At 38.5% G+C, this 23,288-nt stretch overlaps 1 protein-coding gene across 4 annotated transcripts in view; it reads right to left on the bottom strand.

Moving 5' to 3' along the window:
* Nucleotides 1-408: 408 nt before the first annotated feature.
* Nucleotides 409-23,288, bottom strand: part of RP2 (RP2 activator of ARL3 GTPase) — a 57,728-nt gene continuing 34,848 nt past the window's right edge. The window contains exons 4-6 of one of the 4 annotated variants that reach the window (XM_026513500.4): nucleotides 9,007-9,092; nucleotides 7,151-7,259; nucleotides 409-4,094 (exon numbers count right to left, since the gene is read on the bottom strand). In XM_026513500.4, the coding sequence (XP_026369285.2) occupies nucleotides 7,176-7,259; nucleotides 9,007-9,092 (170 nt within the window). In that variant the 3' untranslated portion in view covers nucleotides 409-4,094; nucleotides 7,151-7,175. Of the gene's footprint in view, nucleotides 4,095-4,459; nucleotides 7,260-9,006; nucleotides 9,093-23,288 lie in introns of those variants that run through there. The other 3 variants (XM_026513502.4, XM_026513499.4, XM_026513503.4) reach the window with 3 other exon arrangements.

The following is a 23,288-nucleotide window of genomic DNA, read 5'->3' as shown; positions in this document are numbered from 1 at the left end:
CTAATAGCTTTACAGTTGACCGGGAAGACGCTGTTAACACAAACAGCGGATTAAGACTTATTTTATATGTTCTATGTATTATATACTATATTCTTACAATAGAGTATGCTAGAGAAAAAAAATTAAGGAAGAGAAAATACATTTACAGTACTATACTGTATCAAAAAATCTGCAGAGAAGTGGACCTGCACAATTCAAACCCACGTTGCTCAGGGGTCGACTGTACCTACTGTTAAGATAACAACAATCAGGACAGCGCCTGGATGTAGTGCTGTCGGATTCAGTGGGTAGAATACCATATAGGCCTCAAATGCTGCCCTGTTGCCGTAGCCCTCGATCATTTAGTTTGCTTTACAAGTACACGTTAGCACCAACAGATTCATAATACAATACACTTGAACAAAGACGTAGAAAGAAGATCAGCATTTTTTTTTTTATTTCAAGCTGAGCCCTGGTTCAAGTTCAAAACCTCTGACTTTTCCAACCTATCCCATTTATGCACATTTTCCTCTTTTCCGTGTTATATTCCCCATAAAACAGTAACAGGAAGGGAGTGCTCAGATGCCGCCTGAATCCTGGTCTACGCTGACTAAATGCAAAGAAATACTTTCTACGTAAGAATTTGCCATTCGGTCTCATACGAAGACATCGATATATTTCTCCTGAGGAAACAGAAAGAAAAACCACTTAAAGTAAATGACGGGTAGAGTGTGCCGTTTAGGGTTTTACTTTGCTTTCAAATTTTACATTTATAATTAAGCCTTTGTTCCAGGAAAGAAACAAGTCATCGTCACCACCATATGCCCCCCAGAATTTGGAGCGACACCAAACATTCCCCTGAACAATCCTGCACATGGTTTGTTGATGGAGGCCAAGCTCATCCCTGAACACCGGAAGTGGGAAGATGTCAAGAGATAAAGAGGGAGGGTAACGGATCTGAGAGAGACTAAGTGACTGACTCTCCCCGTAAACCCAAAGCGAGTAGCCGACTGCTTTTTTATTTTAACTCAGCCCCGGGCATCAACAAGTGACCACGTTGGCTTTATGCAACATGTTGCCTAATCGAATAAAACAAACTTGAATACAAAAACACGTCAGAAGAAAATTTCAGTCAGAAATTGCTGTGCTCTTATCTGTTTCCAGTGAATACCACTGATGCTCTCAAAGCTCTCCAGGAGCCTAAGTGGGCAGAGACCGTGGTTACTATTTCAACATGGAACAGCGGGGGGAAAGTAAATACTGTGGAGTGCTTTTTACTCCCAAGCCAGTCCAGGAGAGTAGCATGCAGCACTGGAGTCTGTCATTCAGTTCAAACCATTTATTAAATATAGATCATCTTCTTGGACCCTAAACTACTTTCTAGGAATACAGAGATTTCTAAGCCTTGATTCTAGCGCTCGAGGAACTACTGGTGGAGGACAGAGCTTCTCAAACTTTCATGTGGCGTATGAATCCCCTGAACACCTTGTTACAATGTAGAAGCTTATTCAACAGATCCGGAGTGGGGCCCGAGATTCGAAGAAGCTCTCGGTGATGCTGATACTGTGGGTCCACGGATCACACTTTGAAGAGCAAGGGAAGCATGGAGAAAGAAATAGCGTAGGGGGTTGGAAGTACCCGGACATCTATACAGAGGGCTGTGTGAACACCGAGGAGGAAATGCACCTCAGAGTTAGGAAAGGCTTCATACAGAAGACGGGTGAGCGGAGTCTTGTTCTCCCGCCGATCCCAGGGGAAAGTCAAGGGGCCTACACTGTAGTTCAGTGATGAACCTTTCTGACCCTCGGTTTTCTCGACTGTAGGACAAGGGACTGAAAATGTCCAGCCCCTTCGAAGTCCTAAAACCAGAAGACTCTACTGAGATAAGCTTTAAAATCGCTTCAGATATGACCTGTTTGGAAGTTACGGTGAAACAGTACAAAAGGTTTGACTATTTATGTATTTATTTTACTAGGCAAAGAACTTTATTAACCTCGCTTCAAACTTTATTTCCAGGCGACTTCAGCTCAATCAGCTGCAAAGAACGAAGTGTCAAGCAAAAACTGGAAAGAGTGTAGGTGTTCGAGGGCCTTGGGCTTAAAAAAATATTCGAGAGCTAGATTCTTATCAGCTCCACAAACGACATTTTAAAGAAGCAGTCATCATATAAAATAGCAGCTCCCAGAAACTTCCTCAAGTGTTATCTTCTTCAGAAGTTGACTCGGTTTGGTCTGCTTTGTTCTTGGAAGCTGCCTCAAAATTCTCCACAAGATCTGGAACTTGATTATCAACCTCCCCTCTGGTAGCAAGCGGGGCTCCTCCGAGCACAGATGACTTGGGCCGAGCTTCCGCCAGCCTCCTTCAACCAGTCACACGGCTGGCACCATGCTGGCTGAGACGCTGGGTAGCATTTCTGTCAGCTGTTTCGTCTCAGCGTGGCCCGTGATGGTGCAAGCGCTCGCCGCCGGGGACGGCCGCACTCTCGCGCTGTGAGAGTGGAGCTCTCGCTGTTCCTTGGCTTGGGCACAGAGTCCCCTCTTCAACATGATATTGCTTACCCCTAATTTCTTTGAGGAGAGCTGAAGTTTTTTGTTTTTGGTTGTTTTTACCATCTGCTTCAGCTGTTCCATGAAGCATCTCCTTTTGGCGAGCGGTTGCTTTCCCACCAGGGCACACGCTTGTGCCTACAGTTGGGCGAGCCGGTCTGATCTCGCTGGAGTGGAACCGGGACAGTGCTGGGGACCAGGGCTGGTGCTCAGGGGTCTCCGGTGGACCAGCTGGGGTTGGGTGTGCACACACAGGGACACCTCTAAAAGGGCTGATTAGCGAGCCTAACAAACAGAGCTACGTTTGACACATGGAAGTGTGTCAGTCGTAAGAAAACAGCACTTAAGTCTTAATAGCCTCTTACACTTGTTTTCTCCTACTCAGTGGCCTGTTTGGAGGTGGGTGCTCGGCTCCCCAGCTGAACGCCTTGAAAAGAACACCACGCTCACTTTATGAATACTTAACGTTCATAAAGTGTATTTTATTTTCAACGTATGCTTTAGAAACATCAGTTAATTACTTGTCATATACGCCAGTCACTTTTCATGAGGACAATTACAAGTGGACCAGATGAAAGTGAAATGGGGGATGGCAGCCCCCCCCCCCCCCGCCCTGCCCCGTGTTCCTGCTCTCGTACCATCTATTTGTAGGTGAGAACCTGCCCTCCGCAGGAAAGCCCCAAACACTAGAAAAGGAAGAGACTGCTTTTCAGAACATCTTGCTGGAGGTTTGCCACTAAAAGCTGAAATGTCGAAAGAGAAACATATCGTTTAAGGGCTGACTGCTTTCCCTCCTGTGTAGGACTGATTGCCAACTCGACTCCCTCCAACACGATCTAACCAAAAAAGAAAACCAAGTCGACAGTGAATTACTGGGGTACCTGGGTGGCTCAGCCATTAAGTGGCTGCCTTTGGCTCAGGTCAGGATCTCGGGGTCCTGGGATCGAGCCCCGCATCAGGCTCCCTGCTTGGCGGGAAGCCTGCTTCTTCCTCTCCCACTCCCCCTGCTTGTGTTCCCTCTCTCACTGGCTGTCTCTCTCTGTCAAATAAATAAATAAAATCTTAAAAAAAACAACAACAGTGAATTACTCCATTTTCGCAAAAAAAAAAAAAGGTTTTCATTACTCAAATTCAAATTTTTTAGTGTTAGGCTTTTAAAGGATAAAGTATTTTCTAGAATGGATTTTGAAGGAGTAATCATGCCCTAATTACAATATCATTTCTTTCCACAGAGAACAAAGTTAAATATGTCCCTTTTAAATGAGAAAAATAAATCTTAAACTCAGCACAGCAAGAATTATCCAATAAATAGGAAGTGATTTTTCTATTGTCTTGTACATTTCTATTCCCCCCCATGCTCTAAATGTACACGGAGAAGCTTCACACATAGAGAAAAATAATAACGAATGTTATTTGAAAACTAACCAATTTGTAGTTTCAGTATTTCTGATTTTATTAAAAAAACTAACCATTCTGCAGTTTCAGTTCTTCTGATTTATGGGCTAGGAGAGGGAGAGGTTGGGTACAAATGGCTGGTAAATTTGGTACGTAAGGTCCATTTGTATAAACCTGCAAGAAATTATATCATAAATAATTCATTATTTTCTTAAATATGGAAGAGAGAAATGCCCAATCTTAGTAAGTATTCAATCATAATACAATGTATCGTTTAACAAAGGAAGCATTATATTGGAAATTCCTTAGATAAAAACGAGTTTTCTACTTCCTTTGCATTTCTCTAGAGTGCTTTGTGCGCGCACACACACACACACACATACACACACACACACACAAGGCACACAGCTCATGTCGCATTAACATAAGACAAAGATTAGAACCTTCTATTTTACTTTTATCATTAAAAAATTTGTGCCATGACCACATCTTGGCACATGTATGAGTACATGTATGTGATAGAAGGGGTGCCTCAAAAATTAGTGTTAAGCCATTTTCATTTTATTTTTTTTTAAAGTAAACTCTACCCCCCAACGTAGGGCTTGAACTCACGGCCCTGAGGTCAAGAGTCGCATGCTCCACTGACTGAGCCAGCCGGGCACGCCAGTTATTTTCATTTTAACAACATTTATTACAAATCACGGTTTAAAAACACTAGATATAAATTACATACAAAAGCTAGACAGAAATATACAGAAGCAGAAACAGCAGTACTAATAACACAAGAGAAACAAGCTAGTATAATGTTTAAACATGTATAACTTAATAAGATTACTAATTTTTCCTTGCTAATAAATGTTCATGAATTCAAAAGCCATTAAAAAATGAAATGTAGTATAATTACTATCAGAGTTTGGAATTATAGAAACAACAACCATAGCACTACTTATTTTTAAAAATCTTTTCAAACATTCAGAAGCCAAATGACTGTCCTTAAAGACAAATTAAGCTTGGGTAAAAGCTCTTATCCGCTGAAGAATATAAAATTTTAGGCTTTGGTTAATAGATACTAAATTTAGTGGGTATTTTGAAATTAACATCTCCCTTATATGTTATATTCCTGAGATTTTTGCTAAAATACTACAGATAAAAAAAGAACTCAGTTTACAGCTTTGTGTAACATTGTATTTATTTTTGAAAAACAAAAAGTACTGCAATTACTTTAAGTGTGAATAATGGGGCTTAATAATGTAATCACAATCAGAAGGAATACGTTTAATTTAGCTTAACTGTGGGAAAAATTAATGCCCTCTGACCACTAATTGCAAAGCTTATTTGTAAATTATGATTAAAATTATGTTAAACCTGTCACCAAGTTTTATTTGCATCTCATGAAATCATTTCGATTTAAAGGAGAGGTTGATTACATAGTACAGAATGTGCTTACAAAAGACTGAAATGATACAATGCTAATGGTTAGCACTGAGGCCAGACCCAGGGTAGGTAGTCGATTTTACTTACTAAAGTGAAAAGTCTTTGAATGCATTATTTCTGAACATCAACACACAGTTCCATATAGTAGTTATAAATTAATCGGATATATTCAAAAGCAGTTTACACACGAAAATACATTTTTAGTAACAATCATCAGAGGGATTGTTATAAGTGGCTATTTTCAGTCTTGGTTTTACCAAAATAGATTTAAGTCTAAGGTTCCTTTTAAAAATAGACCTATGAAAGCTAAGTTCCTATTAGCTGCTACACGCGATGTGCGTGGCAGGTCCAGGCCCTCCTCTCCAGATCGCCCAGTCGACGTCTTCTGAACTGATCACTTAGGTTACAACGAACTCCTCACGACCGGTTTCCCCGGGAGAATGAATTGGTGTACCTGGGGACTGGGTCCAAGGATGTGGATTTTTAAACAAGTAGCTCTCCCGTGCCTCCTGGTGAATTATTACAGTCAGGTTGATTTGGGAAATAATGCTTTAAAGCAGCCAAAACCAATTTCATCATACTTGAACATTACTTGATGAGCGGTATAGCTGATGAAAATCAAATTTCTCTAGTTTTTTTTTTTTTTAAAGATTTTATTTATTTATCCGACAGAGAGAGAGACAGCCAGCGAGAGAGGGAACACAAGCAGGGAGAGTGGGAGAGGAAGAAGCAGGCTCATAGCGGAGGAGCCTGATGTGGGGCTCGATCCCATAACGCCGGGATCACGCCCTGAGCCGAAGGCAGATGCTTAACCGCTGTGCCACCCAGGTGCCCCTAGTTTTTTTTTTTTAAAATAATCTGCATGGCTTATCATCATGCCTAAGCATTTCATGCTTAAATGTCACAAGGTCTTGCTCTCATTCTCCTGATAAACCACAAGAGCTGGGGATTTCACCTTTCTGAAACCTGCCAGTGATCGGGCTTCTATACTTTCAGTACTGCAAATACCTTTTCTTACCAGGAAAGCAGAAGAGTCACCTAGCAGTCGCGTTCAAAAACTAAACGGTGTGGAATTTATTCACATAATCATACTACTCACAAAGTAGTCTTTGAACAGCTATACCAACAGCAGTTAGTAGAGTTAATTGCACAACTGGTTATCAAATCCCTATTAATTAAAAAAATTCAATTTACAAAGTATTATATCAATTCTACATACAAAATCTCATTTGCCACATTACGCGACTAGGAAGCAATTATTTAATTGGCTATGTATACACAGAAAAATGTGCAGAGGTTCATTCTAATTGATCAACTAGCAACAAATCTCTAAATTAAAAAAGAAAAGAAGCAATGGAATGTATTCTCGAACAATATGGAGCACTGAGGAAAGTTTGAATTCTTAGAGATTCGAAAGAATATTTAATTAGGATTAAAATCATAAACTGCGAGCCACTTCTATGTTCTAATAACAACATCACAAGCAGAGAAACAAAACCACCACCTTATTGAAGTAGGTTAAATAGTTTTTAAGCTGATTAAAACTACTGAGTTTAAAATGAACTTTTTTTTTTTTTTTTTGGAGGCTCCATGCCCGACTCGGGACTTGAACTCCTGACCCTGAGATCAAGAGTCCTGTGCTCTACCAACTGAGCCAACCAGGTGCCCCCAAACAAACTATTTTTGAACCGGAAGTAAATGATGCAGTATTCCACAGTTGACTAAAATATAAGCGTTAACAGTTTTATCATTAGTAAAAACCGCTGCTAATACACAAATTAAAAAGGGCTTAATACCAAGTCCTTGGTCCCACATTGCACTTCATATTCCCATCTGTATGTCAGCAAAGTTGTAGAAGCTGTCTACATCTCCAGATGCTGTCTCCTTGCTTTCTGATACAAACATCTATTTTCAATATAAAAGAAGCAAAAAATAAATACCAGTAAGGCCCAAATTCCAAAGCCCATGTTGTCTACAGAACAGTCACAAGCTTGCTGTTAAGAGAAATTCAAGTACGCCATTTATATAATATTTAATCAGTATTCTGTAGAATCCATACAATATAGTTTCAGTAGCTACAATGTAAATTGAGCTCTTTTAAAAGCACTTATGATATAATTAAGGTCCTGGCTTTCATAATACTTCAGCTGTACTTTATCGCGCTTGGAATTTTACTGTTTTTTAAATATACAAGAGTCAATATTATGAAAGCTACTGAATAGAGAGGTTTATTTAAAGAATTCTTAGTTTCTTCTATTTCCTAATAACAAAATCTCAATAGGCTGAGAAGCAAGACTTGGGATTATCATTTTTAAAGCTGCTAAAGACATATTAGTAATTCTAAATGAACTAACTGCTAAACATGAGTAAAGCAGTACTCAGCAGAACCCTTCAAAAATCGTTTTTACAAATGTCAGCCAGGAATTAGAGGGGACCTGGGCTCTATTCTAGCTTTATCGTAAACTAGCTGTATGATGCTGACAATTTATTCAATAAGCCTCTCTGGGCTCACTTTCCACACCTGTAAAATGAGAACATTGGATCAGATAATCTTTGACTCATTCAGATCTAAAAGCTTCAAATCACAGAACCATCTTCTCTTTGCTTCCTTTTCTATCCAACCTAATCATAATTTGCCCTTCCCCTTAGTACTGTTGTGATGAGAAAATAAGACAAAAGACAAAGCACTTTAAATTATGCAAATTCAAGAAACTATTAGCCAAATCAGACAACAAAATAAAAAATTTTATCTCAGATATTTATTAAAAAATTATTAGTTATATCTATATTCATTTAGTACTCTTATATGTTCGGTGTTTAAGTTACATTAAGTTATTTAAGCCTGAAATTCTTAGATACACCAACCTTACCAACATATCTAGAAACTACCTACATGTAATGACTTCTAGATATAGCTCAAATTCATTATTATTATTATTTTTAAATGGGCTCTGTGCTGGGCTCGAACAAGATCTGAGCCGAGATCAAGAATTGGACACTCAACCAACTGAGCCACCCAGGCGCCCCCAAATTCAACGTTTGATGAAGCATTACTGAAGCAAATAAAAATGAACAGTGGGCAACAGGATCATCTGTCCAAAGTATATAATCTTAGAAATGTAACATTTTCAACATATCACTAGTTTTCAAAAAAGGAAGGACTCAAAGAGACATTTAATGAGACTTTTTACTTTAGAAACTCATGTATTATTGAAGATTTTTAAATTAGTAGATTCTTGGGATGCCTGGGTGGCTCAGTCGTTAAGCATCTGCCTTCGGCTCAGGTCATGACCCCAGGGTCCTGGGATGGAGCCCCACATCGGGCTCCTTGCTTAGTGGGGAGCCTGCTTCTCCCTCTGCCTGCCATTCCCCCTGTTGGTGCTCTCTCTCTCACTCTTTGACGAATAAATAAATAAATCTTTAGATTAGTAGATTCTTATTTTGTAAATTTTTAAGCAATTACAATTTTAATTTGGCAAGGAAAAACCAAAGCTTAGCTCCCAACTGTTTACCACAGGTTCTAAAAACCATAGTCTGTTCTTTTTTTTTAATTCCAAGCAACAACAGGGATAAAAGTACTATTTAGTTGTAAGGAAAGGGAAATGACATGAAAGGTCTGATTGAAATAGAAATAATCAGTAAAATCTTGTACCTTGGTCCCATTGAATATCTCATTGACAATAAGTTGGCATCCTTCTACAGCTCCATCTCCATTAAACTCCAAGGCAATAACAGGACCTATAAGCAAACCGAAAAAGTGTTGTCTGAACATGAATACAAATTATCTATCATCTATCTATCTATCTATCTATCTATTTAGAGAAAGTATGGGGGAGGGGCAGAAGGAAAGGGAGAATCTTTTTTTTTTTTTATTAATAATGATTTTTTATTATATTATGTTAGTCACCATACAGTACATCCCCGGTTTTCGATGTAAGGCTCGATGATTCATTAGTTGTGTATAACACCCAGTGCACCATGCAATATGTGCCCTCCTTACTACCCATCACCGGTCTATCCCATTCCCCCACCCCCCTCCCCTCTGTAGCCCTCAGTTTGTTTCTCAGAGTCCATAGTCTCTCATGTTTCATTCCCCCTTCTGATTACCCCCCCTTTCTTTATCCCTTTCTTCCCCTACTGATCATTCTAGTTCTTATGTTCCATAGATGAGAGAAATCATATGATAGTTGTCTTTTTCTGCTTGACTTATTTCACTAAGCATTATCTCCTCCAGTGCCGTCCATGTTGTAGCAAATGTTGAGAACTCATTCTTTCTGATTGCTGAGTAATATTCCATTGTATATATGGACCACAACTTCTTAATCCAGTCATCTGTTGCAGGGCATCTCGGCTCCTTCCACGATTTAGCTATTGTGGACATTGCTGCTATGAACATTGGGGTGCATATGGCCCTTCTCTTCACTACGTCTGTATCTTTGGGGTAAACACCCAGTAGTACAATGGCTGGATCATAGGGTAGCTCAATTTTTAACTTTTTAAGGGACCTCCACACGGTTTTCCAGAGTGGCTGTACCAACTTGCATTCCCACCAACAATGTAGGAGGGATCCCCTTTCTCCACATCCTCTCCAACAATTGTTGTTTCTTGCCTTGTCTATTTTTGCCATTCTAACTGGCGTAAGGTGGTATCTCAGTGTGGTTTTGATTTGAATTTCCTTGATGGCTAATGATTTTGAACATTTTTTCATGTGTCTGTTAGCCATTTGTATGTCTTCATTGGAAAAGTGTCTGTTCATATCTTCTGCCCATTTTTTGATTTGTTTATTTGTTTCTCGTGTATTGAGTTTGAGAAGTTCTTTGTAGATCTTGGATACCAGTCCTTTATCTGTAGTGTCATTTGCAAATATATTCTCCCATTCCGTGGGCTGCCTCTTAGTTTTTCTGACTGTTTCCTTGGATGTGCAGAAACTTTTAATCTTGATGAAGTCCCATAAGTTCATTTTATCTTTTGTTTCTCTTGCCTTTGGGGATGTGTCATGAAAAAGGTTGCTTTGGCCGATGTCGTAGAGGTTGCTGCTTATGTTCTCCTCTAGAATTTTGATGGATTCCTGTCTCACATCGAGGTCGGAAAGGGAGAATCTTAAGCAGGCGCCACACCCAGCATGGAGCCCGACACGGGGCTCAATCTCACCACCCTGAGATCATGACCTGAGCTGAAATCAAGAGTCGGATGCTTAACTGACTGAGCCACCCAGGTGCCCCCAAATCTATTTTAAAATTTATCTTTTTATTCTTTATATTGTAAAGAATCTCCAGCCTCTTCCTTGGGGGGTAAGAGAAAAAGAAGAAGGAAGTAGACAGGTGGGACACATCACTTCAGCTACTTCTACCAACCGTAATCATAAAACAAATGAACACGGCCTCATCATAGGATGGGTGGCTTCAGTGTTATTACAGGACCACGGTCACATTTTTCAGTGTTGTAAATAGTCTGACTTTTCTGGTTTTCATTCTATAAAAACCATAAAAAGTCCACTTATTTCGCAGTACAAAAAATAGTTGATAAGATGACAAACAGGATCGAAAGCAACTCAAGTCACCACAAGTAGGTTTTGCCAGGCAGCCAGTCTTGCTTCCAATTCTCCTACTTATCAGCCAAATTCTGGGCCACCAATAAGGAAGCTCAGCCAAGGAGGAATTGAAGCCAGGCACCAGAAGTAATGACCATCTGAAAGTAGTTTTCTTGAGTGTGCCTTAAAACTACATTCTAGAACCAAAGGCTAAGTTTTTATTCTCTGGATAGAATATTTGTGCCCCCTTTCCCGTACATTAATTTGAATGCTTTTAAACCACCTGTACTTCAAATTCTAGTGTAAAGAGCTATGGTTAAGTCTGGCTTGGATTTAAATACAGCGTTGGCACTACTAGTGTCAAATTGTTGGCAAACGTGGCTGTAAGTTAGCCAAGCAAAATACGTCCTTCAATTCAATGAATATTTATTCAGTTATCACTATATTCCTTAATAGATTTGCTTTTTAGCTTCTAAAGTAATGGATATGTCTTAACCTCTAGAAAATTATAAATTTCTTGAAAAAAGACAGAGACCCACTAAACAAACACGGAGCAACAGAGACTAAGGAGTACTAAGCAATGAAATACTAAGGTGAATGAGTATGAAATACTAAGTTGAATGTAGGCACGTGCCATAGGATAAGACACAAGAACAAGGGAGAAGATCACACTACACTGGACACCGAAAGAACTGAGGGCTCGTGATTTAATATAAACAACAAACATAGAAAAGGCATGCTATATAACGGTAAACTGTACAATTGGACACAGAGAACAAAGTCTGAGTTTTTCAGGATCACAGTGTACAGATCAAGATAGGTGCCATACGAAGAAGAGAAGAGAACTAGGGAACATTTTCTCAGAAAACTGCATGATTCTCTGTCTGGGGCAGAAATGGATAAGATTAACCTGGAACATCTCGTTAAGTCAAAAAGCAAGGAGGCTATGAAAAGCCAATGCAGCTGTACCCAAAGGACACAGGAGCCAGCCTGAAGGGGCTCCCAATGGCCAAAGAAGAGACACTGACATCAGAAAGAATACTGACTGCAATTTCTTAAGACATACTGAATACATAAAAAGTCATGAGCTCAAAATGATATTTAGAAGAGAGAAACAAATAAAATTCACTGGACGCCACCGTAGGTTGCTAATGCGTCAATTCATGACTCTGAAAACTGATACTTAATTATTTTCCCTTTATTTATTCTGCTTTTCTGATACGAAGCATATTTCAAGTTAACCAACCAGCTCTGGTATACAAGAGAAGTTCTGTTAACATCCATTAACATATGCAGAGGTAGTGACATGGTTAGAAAATGATCATTTTGCAACTCCTAATAAAATAATTGGATCCTGGGGCGCCTGGGTGGCTCAGTTGGGAAAGCATCTGCCTTTGGCTCAGGTTATGATCCTGAGGGACCCTGGGACTGAGCCCTGCATCAGGCTCCCTGCTCAGCAGAGAGCTGACTTCTACCTCTCCCTCTGCCTCTCCCCTCCATTCGTGCACACAAACTCTCTCTCTCAAATACATACATACATACATACATACAATCTTTAAAAAAATAATTGGATCCAGGCAATAATCGTCAATGGTTTTAGCATCCCACAGAGAAGACTGACAGGAAACCCTATGATGAAAAGCTAAGACCAGCATTACCTGACCCTATTGATCAATCAAGTAAAAGTTCAACGAATATTATATGCCTTCTCATTTAATACTATAGGAAATAGTACCATCTGTGAAGTATTCTTGCCAAAAAAAGTAACTAAACCTGGGTTTAAGAAGGCATTGCTCTAACTTCTGATCTATAAGAACTCTAGAGGAACAAATGAAACAAACCCATGCATACTACAGGAAAACTGACCAGGTTTTTTGTTTTGTTTTTGTTTTTACGAGAGAAAGGCATGCAACAAACTGTCGCAGGGCGGGGGCGGTGGGAGGATGACAGACCACCTGTTTCTGGTTAAAAGAGATATAAGATAACAAAACTACACACAGTGAGTGGGCCAATTTTCAATTTGGATCAAATTAACTCTGAAAATACAGAAAGAATGTTTTCAGATTTGAAGAAAATGTGACTATGAACTGGGTATTAGATGATATTAAGGAATTGTTGTTAATCAGGATAGAGGTGATATTGTGGTTACTTAAGAAAACATCCGTTTTTAATTTGGTTTTAAGATACACACAAATATTTAGGGATGAAATAACAGCACATATCAAAATTCGATTAAAATATTTCAGCAAAAAGGAGATTATAGATTACTTTTTGAAGTATGGCAAAAAGTTGATAAAACTAGGGGATAGGTACACACGAGGTCATTGTACTTTCTACTTTTGAGTAGAGGTAATATATTTGGAAATTGGCAAAAAAGAGTTTTAAGAAGCATATTAAACCAAATAAATACTGAATTAAAAAGAAAAAGTTGAGGGGTGCCTGGGTGGCTCAGTGCGTTAAGCATCTGCCTTTGGCTCAGGTCAAGATCCCAGGGTCCTGGGATCAAGCCCCACATCAGACTCTCTGCTCAGCAGGGAGCCTGCTTCTCCCTCCCTGACTTCCCCTGTTTGTGCTCTCTTTCTCTCTGTCAAATAAATAAATAAAATTAAAAAAAAAATAAACAAGGGACAGAAGATTAAGACTGGAATTAAAAAAAAAAGAAAAAGTTGATAATAAAAGCAGGGTTTCCAGTTTTTACGAGAGCGGAAAGTTTAAATTCAGGTAGAACAGAGCATACATTTATTCAGGATCACTACAAGGAAATACAATATATACATTTTTTAAAGTCAAACATTTATTACTGAAAGTTCCTGTATTCTATAAAGGGAACATAATCTAGAATTCAGGAACATAACTTTGGTAGAATTACCCATGCATGTAACTTGGTTGATAGTCAACTTTGTTGTAAGCTCTATGCTCGCTCCATGTGGGGCTTGAACTCAGGACCCCAAGATCAAGAGTCACATGTTCCACCAACTGAGCCAGCCAGGCGTTCCAACTTGGTTGATATCCTTTAAACAGAATATGATGAACTTCCAGGAAGTGACCTAATAATTTACCAACAAAGAAATGCCAACAAAAAAGGTAGATGGGTACATCAGTTTTGATTAACATGTGTGGGTAATCCTAAATTTAAAAAAATGGGGGCGCCTGGGTGGCTCAGTCAGTGAAGTGTCTGCCTTTGGCTCAGGTCATGATCCCAGGGTCCTGGGATCCAGCCCCGCATTGGGCTCCCTCTCTCCGTGGAGAGCCTGCTTCTCCCTCTGCCTTTGTTGCTCCCCCTGCTTGTGCTCACTCTCTCTCTCTGTCAAATAAATAAATAAAATCTTCTTTAAAAATTAAAAAAAAAATAAATAAAAATAAAAATAAAAGAGCCTACAATGCTAACAATGCACTTTTTAAGCAGTCCTACTTGTACAATGATGCTGACTACAATTACTGTGATTATTTCAAGCTGAACTATGAAGTCAATAAAGATCACTGGTTAACTTTTTAAAAAGTATTTTAGTGTGAACATCTTATCAAATAGTTTGAAGTAGCTTTGGGGCACATGCACCCCAATGTTTATAGCAGCAGTGTCCACAACAGCCAAAATATAGAAAGAACCCAAATGTCCATCAACAGATGAATGGATAAAGAAGATGTGGTGTGGAATATTATTCAGCCACCAAAACAAATGAAATCTTGCCATTTCCCATGATGTGGTTGGAACCAGAGGGCACTATGCTAAGTGAAATAAGTCAGAGAAAGACAAATACCATATGATTTCACTCATATGTGGAATTTAAGAAACAAAACAGATGAACATAGGGGAAGGGGAGGAAAATTAAGATAAAAACAGAGAGGGAGGCAAACCATAAGAGACTCTTAACTATAGGGAACAAACTGAGGGTTGCTGGAGGGGAGGTGGGTGGGGGGATGGGGTGACTGGGTGATGGGCATTAAGGAGGGCACTTGATAGAAGGAGCACTGGGTGTTATATGCAACCCATGAATCACTAAATTCTACTCCTGAAACTAATACACCATATGTTAACTATGTTGAATTTAAATTAAAAAATTAAATATTTGAGCTGTCATGAAAAACTGAGATTTTGAAGTAAATGAAAAAGATTCCAGAATGTCCTAATACCCTCCTTCTATGTTATCTAACGTGACCTTGGAATAAGTCACTATCATGTCCCAATTAGATTACAGCAACAGCCTCCTACATGGTCTCTCTGCTTCCCCTTTAGTAAGAGTTACATTTTATTTTTTTAAAAGATTTTATTTATTTGTCAGAGAGAGAGAGAGAGAGAGAGAGAGCAAGCAGGGGAGTGGCAGAGGGAGAAGCAGGGTCCCTGCTGAGCAAGGAGCCCGATGCAGGACTGGATCCCAGGACTCTGGGATCACAACCGGAGCCAAAGGCAGACAACTAACCAACTGAGCCACCCACGTGTCCCAGTAAGAGTTACATTTTAAAGGGACCATGACATTCCTCTGCTCTAAAACCTCCAGTAAAATATGATCTATATTTTTATTTTTAAATTTTTTAAAGATTTTAGTTATTCATATGACAGAGAGAGAGCACACAAGCAGGGGGAGTGGCAGGTAGAGGGAGAAGCAGACTCCCCGCTGAGCAGGGAGCCCGATGTGGGAATCGATCCCAGGGTGGGATCATGACCTGAGCTGAAGGCAGATGCTTAACCGACTGAGCCACCCAGGCACCTTATATTTTTATTTTTAATTGTTCTAAAAATAACTGACTTTTTCAGATTTTTATTTTCATTGAGGTATAGTTGACATAGAGTATTTTGTTAGTTTCAGGTATACAAAATAGTGATTCAACAATTATATACATTACAAAATGCTCACCATATTAAGTGAAGTTACCGTCTGTCACCTTACAAAGTTATTATAATATTATTGACTATATTCCTTACGCTGTACTGCTTTTCATCCCTGTGACTTAATTATTTTATAACTGGAAGTTTATACCTCTTTATCCCCTTAAAAATAACAATTTATTTTATTTTTTAAAGATTTTTTTTGAGAGAGAGAGCAACTGAGTGCAGGAGTAGCAGAAGGGGCAGAGGGAGAGGGAGAGCATCTCAAGCAGATTCCCTGCTAAGCATGAAGCCTGATGTGGGGCTCCAGCTCACAACCCCAAGACCATGAACTGAGCTGAAATCAAGAGTTGGACGCTCAACTGACTGAGCCACCCAGATGCCCCCAAAATAACAGATAGCTTAAAGCATTAACAAAGCTTTAACAAATTAACAAGGTATTTGGGTGCTTATAGCATATATAATAGTAAAATATATAACAACAATACAGGAATGGGAGGGAAGACTTGAGAATATAATGTTATTAAGTCCTTATATACCAATGGTAAAGTATTATTCTTAGAAGATGTATTCGAATTATTTAAAAACACATACTGCAAAACCTAAGGTGAACATTAAATAAGTTTTAGAAAAAGTAGTATAAATAATAATAGAGGTGATTAAATGGAATCATAAAAAATGCCCAATTAAACAGAAGAAGAGGTAATAAGAAACAAAGAACAAATGGAACAAAAAGCAGCTAGCAAGATGGTGGATGCTTGTCAAGGCATATCATAGTCAAATTCACAAAATACACAGACAAGGAAAGAATCCTGAAAATTGCAAGCAAGGGAAAAAAAGCCCTTAACCTACAAGGGAAGACAGATTGGGCTCACAGCAGACCCGACCACAGAAACTTCGCAGGCCAGAGAGTGGCAAAAAATATTCAGCATGCTGAACGGTTAAAAAAAAATGCAGCCAAGAATTCTTTATCCAGCAAGGCTGTCATTCAGAATAGAAGGAGAAATAAAGTTTCCCAAACAAAAACTAAAGGAGTTCATGACCACTAAACCAACCCTACGAGAAATTTTAAGGGGGGACTCTTCGAGTGGAGGGAAGAAAACCCAAAAGCAACAAAGACTAGGAAGGACCGGAGAACAACACCAGAAACACCAACTCTACAGGTAACACAATGACACTAAATTCATATCTTTCAATAATCACTCTGAATGTAAATGGACTAAATGCTCCAATCAAAGACATAGGTATCAGTATGGATAAAAAAACAAGGTATATCTATATGCTGCCTACAAGAGACTCATTTTAGACCTAAAGACACCTGCAGATGGGATGTGAGGGGATGAAGGACCATCTATCACGCTAATGGACATCAAAAGAAAACCTGAGTAGCCATACTTATATCAGACAAACTAGATTTTAAAACAAAGACTGTAACAAGAGATGAAAAAAGGCATTATACCATAATTAAGGGGTCTATCCATCAAGAAGATCTAATTGTAAATATTTATACCCCCAACTTGAGGGTACCCAAATATATAAATCAATTAATAATAAACATAAAGAAACTCATTGATAATAATACAATAATAATAATAATAATAGGGGACTTTAATAGCCCACTTACAGCAATGGACAGAACATCTAAGCAGGAAATCAACAAGGAAACAATGGCTTTGAATAACACCCTGGGCCAGATGGACTTGACAGATGTATTCAGAACATTTCATCCTAAAGCAGCAGAATACACATTCTTTTCGAGTGTACATGGAACATTCTCCAGAATAGATCACCTACTGGGTCACAAATCAGCCCTCAACAAGTACAAAAAGGGGTACCTGGGTGGCTCAGTCCGTTAAACATCTGACTCTTGATTTTTGCTCAGGTCATGACCACAGGGTCATGAGATCGAGCCCTGCATCAGGCTCCGCACTGAGCGTGGAGCCTGTTTAAGATTCTCTCTCCCTCTGTTCCCTCCCCCACGAATGCTTTCTCTCTCTCTCAAAAAAAAAAAAAAAACCAACCAAGTGCAAAAGGTCGAGATCATACCATGCATATTTTCAGACCACAAAATTATGAAACCTGAAGTCAACCACAAAAAAAAAGGAAAAACTTCAAATACATGGAGGTTAAAGAACGTCCTACTAAAGAATGAATGGGTTAACCAGAAAATTAAAGAGGAAATTAAAAAATACATGGAAGCAAATGAAAATGAAAACGCAACAAACCAAAACCTGTGGGAAGCAGCAAGGCAGTCCTAAGAGGGAAGTATACAGCAATCCAGGCCTACCTCAAGAAACAGGAAAAGTCTCAAATACACAACCTAACCTTACACCTAAAGGAGCTAGAAAGGAACAGCAAATAAAGCCCAAAGCAGCAGAAGAAGGGAAATAATTAAGATTAGCGCAGAAATAAATGATGTAAAAACAAGAAAAACCACAGTAAAATGGATTAACGAAACTAAGAGCCGGTTCTTTGAAAGAATTAATAAAATTGATAAACCCCTAGCCAGACTTATTAAAAACAAAACAGAAAGGACCCAAACAGATAAAATCATGAATGAAAGAAGAGAGATCACAAGCAACACCACAGAAATAGAAACGATTATAAGAGAATACTATGAAAGATTATAAGCCAACAAACTGGGCAAACTGGAGGAAATGGACAAATTTCTAGAAACTTATAAACTACCAAAACTGAAATAGGAAAACGTAGAAAATTTGGACAGACCTGTACCCAGCAAAGAAATGGAATCAATAATCAAAAATCTCTCAACAAACGAAATTCTGGGCCAGATGGCTTCCCAGGGGAATCCTGCCAGACATTTAAAGAAAAGCTAATACCTATTCTTCTCAAACTATTCCAAAAAATAGAAATGGAAGGAAAACTTCCAAACTTATTCTATGAAACCAGATTACCTTGATTCCAAAACCAGACAAAGACCCCACTAAAAACGAGAATTACAGGCCAATATCTCTGATGAACATGGATGCGAGAATTTTCAATAAAATACTATCAAATCAAATTCAACAGTACATTAAAAGAATTATTCACCATGATCAAGTGGGATTTATTCCAGGGCTGCAGGGGTGGGTCAACATTCACAAATCAATCAACGTGATACACCACATTAATAAAAGAAAGGATAAGAACCATATGATCCTGTCAGTAGATGCAGAAAAAGCATCTGACAAAATACAGCATCCTTTCTTGATAAAATCCCTCAACAAAGTAGGGATAGATGGAACATACCTCAACATCATAGAGGCCATATACGAAAGACCCACAGCTAAACATCATCCTCGAGGGGGAAAAACTGAGAGTCTCCCCTAGGGTCAGGAACAAGACAAGGATGTTCACTCTCACCATTACTATTTAACATAGTACTGGAAGTTTTAGCTTCAGCAATCAGACAACAAAAAGAAATAAAAGGCATCCAAATTGGCAAGGAAGAAGTCAAGCGTTCACTATTTGCAGATGACACGATACTCTATGTAAAAATCCTGAGAGTCTACCAAAAAATTGCTAGAACTAATACATGAATTTAGAAAAGTTGATTTTCTACTTTTCGATAGGAAAGAAAAATTTTCTATCAAAAATCAATGTGCAGAAATCTGCTGCATTTCTTTTTTAGTTTATTTAGTTACTTAAATTGAATGAACATATAATGTATTATTGGTTTCAGAGGTAGAGGTCAGTTTCAACTCTTGTATTTAGACCTATCATCCATTTTGAATTAATTATTTGCATATGTATGAAGGGTCTAAATCCATCTTTTTACATGTGGCTATCCAAATGACCCAGCACCATTTGTAGAAAAGACAATCCTTCCCTCACTGAATTGCCTAAACAGCTTTGTAAAAAATCAATTTACCATAAATATAAAGATTTATAGACTCTCAATTCTGTTCTACTGGTCAATATGTCTACCTTTATGTCAGTACCACACTCTCTTAATTACTGTAGCCTTGTAGTACATTTTAAAATCGGAAGGTATAAGTCCTCTAATTTTGTCTTTCAAGATTGTTTTTACTATGCTGGGAACCAGGCTCGTATGCCTGGACCAAATCCCACTTGTTCATGGTGTACAATTATTTTTATATATTAAAATATTTGGTAATATTCCGTTAAAAAAAGAAATCTGTTGTATTTCTATACACCAATAATGAAGCAGCAGAAAAAGAAATCAAGGAATTGATCCCATTTGCAATTGCACCAAAACCAGTAAGCTACCTGGGAATAAACCTGACTAAAAGTGAACGATCAGTACTCTGAAAACTATAAACACTTATGAAGGAAATTGAAGAAGACACAAAGAAATGGAAAAGCATTCCCATGCTCATGGACTGGAAGAACAAACATTGTTAAAATGTCTACTATCCAAAGCAATCTACACAGTTAATGCAATCCCTATCAAAATACCACCAGCATTTTTCACAGAGCTAGAACAAATAATCCTAAAATTTGTATGGAACCACAAAAGACCCAAACAGACAAAGCAATTCTGAAAAAGAAAAACAAAACTGGCAGGATCACGATTCTGGATTTCAAGCTTTATTACAAAGCTGTAGTCATCAAGACAGTGTGGTACTGGCACAAAAACAGACACATAGATCAATGGAGCAGAACAGAGAACCCAGAAATGGGCCCATAACTATATGGTCAGTGAATCTTCGACAAAGCAGGAAAGAATATCCAATGGAAAAAAGACAGTCTCTTCAATAAATGGAGCTGGGAAAACTGGACGGCAATACGCAAAAGAATGAAACTGGACCACTTCCTTACGCCATACACCAAAAAAAAAAAAAAAAAAAAATCAAAACGGGTGAAAGACCTAAATGTAAGACAGAAAACCAGCAAAATCCTAGAAGAGAACACAGGTAGAAACTTCTTTGACCTCGGCCATAGCAACTTCTTACTAGACATGTTGCCGGAGGCAAGGGAAACAAAAGCAAAAATGAACTATTTGGACTTCAAGATAAAAAGCTTCTGCACAGTGAAGGAAACAATCAACAAACTAAACGGTAGCCTATGGAGTGGGAGAAGATATTTCCAAATGACATATCTGATAAAGGGCTAATATCTAAAATCTATAAAGAACTTATCAAACTCAACACCCAAAAAACAAATAGTCCAGTTAAGAAATGGGCAGAAGACACGAATAGACACTTTTCCAAAGACGACATGCAGATGGCCAACAGACATATGCAAAGATGCTCAACATCACTCATCATCAGGGAAATGCAAATCAAAACACAATGAGATACCACCTCATACCTGTCAGAATGGCTAAAATTAACAACACACGAAACAACAGGTATTGGCGAGGATGTGTAGAAAGGGGAACCCTCTTACACCTCTGGGAATGCAAATTGGTGCAGCCACTCCGGAAAACAGTATGGAGGTTCCCCAAAATGTTAAAAATAGAACTAACCTATGATCCAGCAACTGCACTCCCAGGTATTTACCCAAAGGATACAAAAATACAGATTTGAAGGGATGCATACATCCTGATGTTTATAGCAGCATTATCAACAATGGCCAAACTATGGAGAGAGCCCAACTGTCCAACGACTGATGAATGGATAAAGAAGATGTGGTATATGTATATACAATGGAATATTACTCAGCCATCAAAAATGAAATCTTGCCATTGCCAATGATGTGGATGGAGCTAGAGTGTATTCTGCTAAGTGAAATATGTCAGTCAGAGAAAGACAAATACCATATGATCTCACTCACGTGGAATATACGAAAGAAAACAGATGAACATACAGGAAAGGGGAAAAAAGGAGAGAGGGAAACAAGCCATAAGAGAATCTTAACAGAGAACAAACTGAGGGTTGATGGAGGGAGGTGGGTGGGGGATGAGCTAGATGGGTGATGGGGATCAAAGGGGGCACTTGTTATGATGAGCACTGGGTGTTGTATATAAATGATGAATCACTGATTTCTACCCCAGAAACCAATATTGCACTGTATGTGAACTGAAATCTAAATTTAAAAAGATGGTAGATGTTGATCCAACTATATCCATCTCTTTTAATGTGACTGGTCTAAACACAACTGTTAAAAGACAGAGATTGTCAGACTGAATTGAAAAGGAAGAACCAAGTATGTGCTATCTACAAAAACTCACTTTTAAAAACTCACATTTAAAATTTTTTTCAATTAAAAAAATTGCGTGTCTGTGTGTGAGAGAGAGGGAGACAGTGAGAGAGAGAGAGAGAGAGAGAGAGAGAGAGGAGAAGTAGAGGGAGATGGAGAGAATCTTCAGCAGGCTCTACGCTGAGCACGGAGCCTGACATGGGGCTCCATCTCATGACCCTGAGATCAGGACCTGAGCTGAAATCAAGAGATGGAGGCTTAATTGACTGAGCCACCCAGGCACCCCTAAAAACTCACTTTAGATATACAGACTTCAATAAATTAAAAGAAAGGGGATAAGGATATATGGTGAGACATTAAAGAGCCAAATGGAAGCTGGGATAGCTATATTTCAGACAAAGTAGATTTCAGAACAAGGAAGGTATCAGAGACAAAGAGGGACATTACATAATGATAAAGGATTCTCCAAGAAGACGATCCTAAATGTGTATGCATCTAACAACAGAGTTTGACAATTTACAAGACAAAATCTAATAGGATCTGACAAGAGAAATAGACAAATCCAGTTAATGTTGGAAACTTCAACCCTCCTCTTTCATTAATTCACAGAAGAAGTAGGCAGAAAATCAGTAAAGACATAGACGAACTGACTAGCACTATGAACCAAACTGACCTACGAGACATTTGTAGAATATTCCACCAAACAACAACAACAACAACAACAGATTATACATTCTTCTTGCGTACAAACAGAACGTTCGCCAAGATGGGCTATATCTAATTAAAGAAAGCAGAAATCATACAACGTGTGGTTTTGGACCATAACAGCTTGAACTTAGAAATAACAGAAATACATCTCAACAATGTCCAAATGTTTGGAAATTAAACAATATGCATCTACATCAATGAATCAAGTAAAAAGTCTCAAGGCAAACTAAACAAATTCTGAACTACAGCAGGGGTCAACATACTTTTTCTGTAAAGGGCCAGATAGGAAATATTTTAGGCTTTGTGGGCCATATGGTGTCTATCACTACTAATCAACTCTGCTGTTGTAGTATAAACAGCAAAACATGAGAGATAAAAGAATGATCCAATGAAACTTCACTTATAAAAAATAGAGTGAGCCATATTTTGCCAAAGCCTGAATTAAATACAAATATATGTCAAAATCTGCAGGATGCAGTTAAAGCGGTACTTAAAGGAAACTTTTTAACATTGAATACATATACAGTTGATCCTCACTATTCACAGATTCCTCATTGGCAAATTTGCCAACTTGGTAACATTTATCTGTAACCCCAAAATGAATACTTGAAGTCTTCTCATGGTCATTCACAGAGAAACACAGAACAGCAAAAAAATGGGAGTTGCTGGACACACATATTTCCTAGATGAAGTTGAACAAAGTGTTCCTCTCCCTTCTTGTTTCAGCCCTCCTACTGTAAGCAAGCATCCTTTTCACAGTTTTAGT

This window comes from Ursus arctos, chromosome X (assembly GCF_023065955.2).
Source record: "Ursus arctos isolate Adak ecotype North America chromosome X, UrsArc2.0, whole genome shotgun sequence".
Classification (NCBI taxonomy): Eukaryota; Metazoa; Chordata; class Mammalia; order Carnivora; family Ursidae; genus Ursus; species Ursus arctos.
This window is presented reverse-complemented; position numbering and strand designations above follow the sequence as displayed.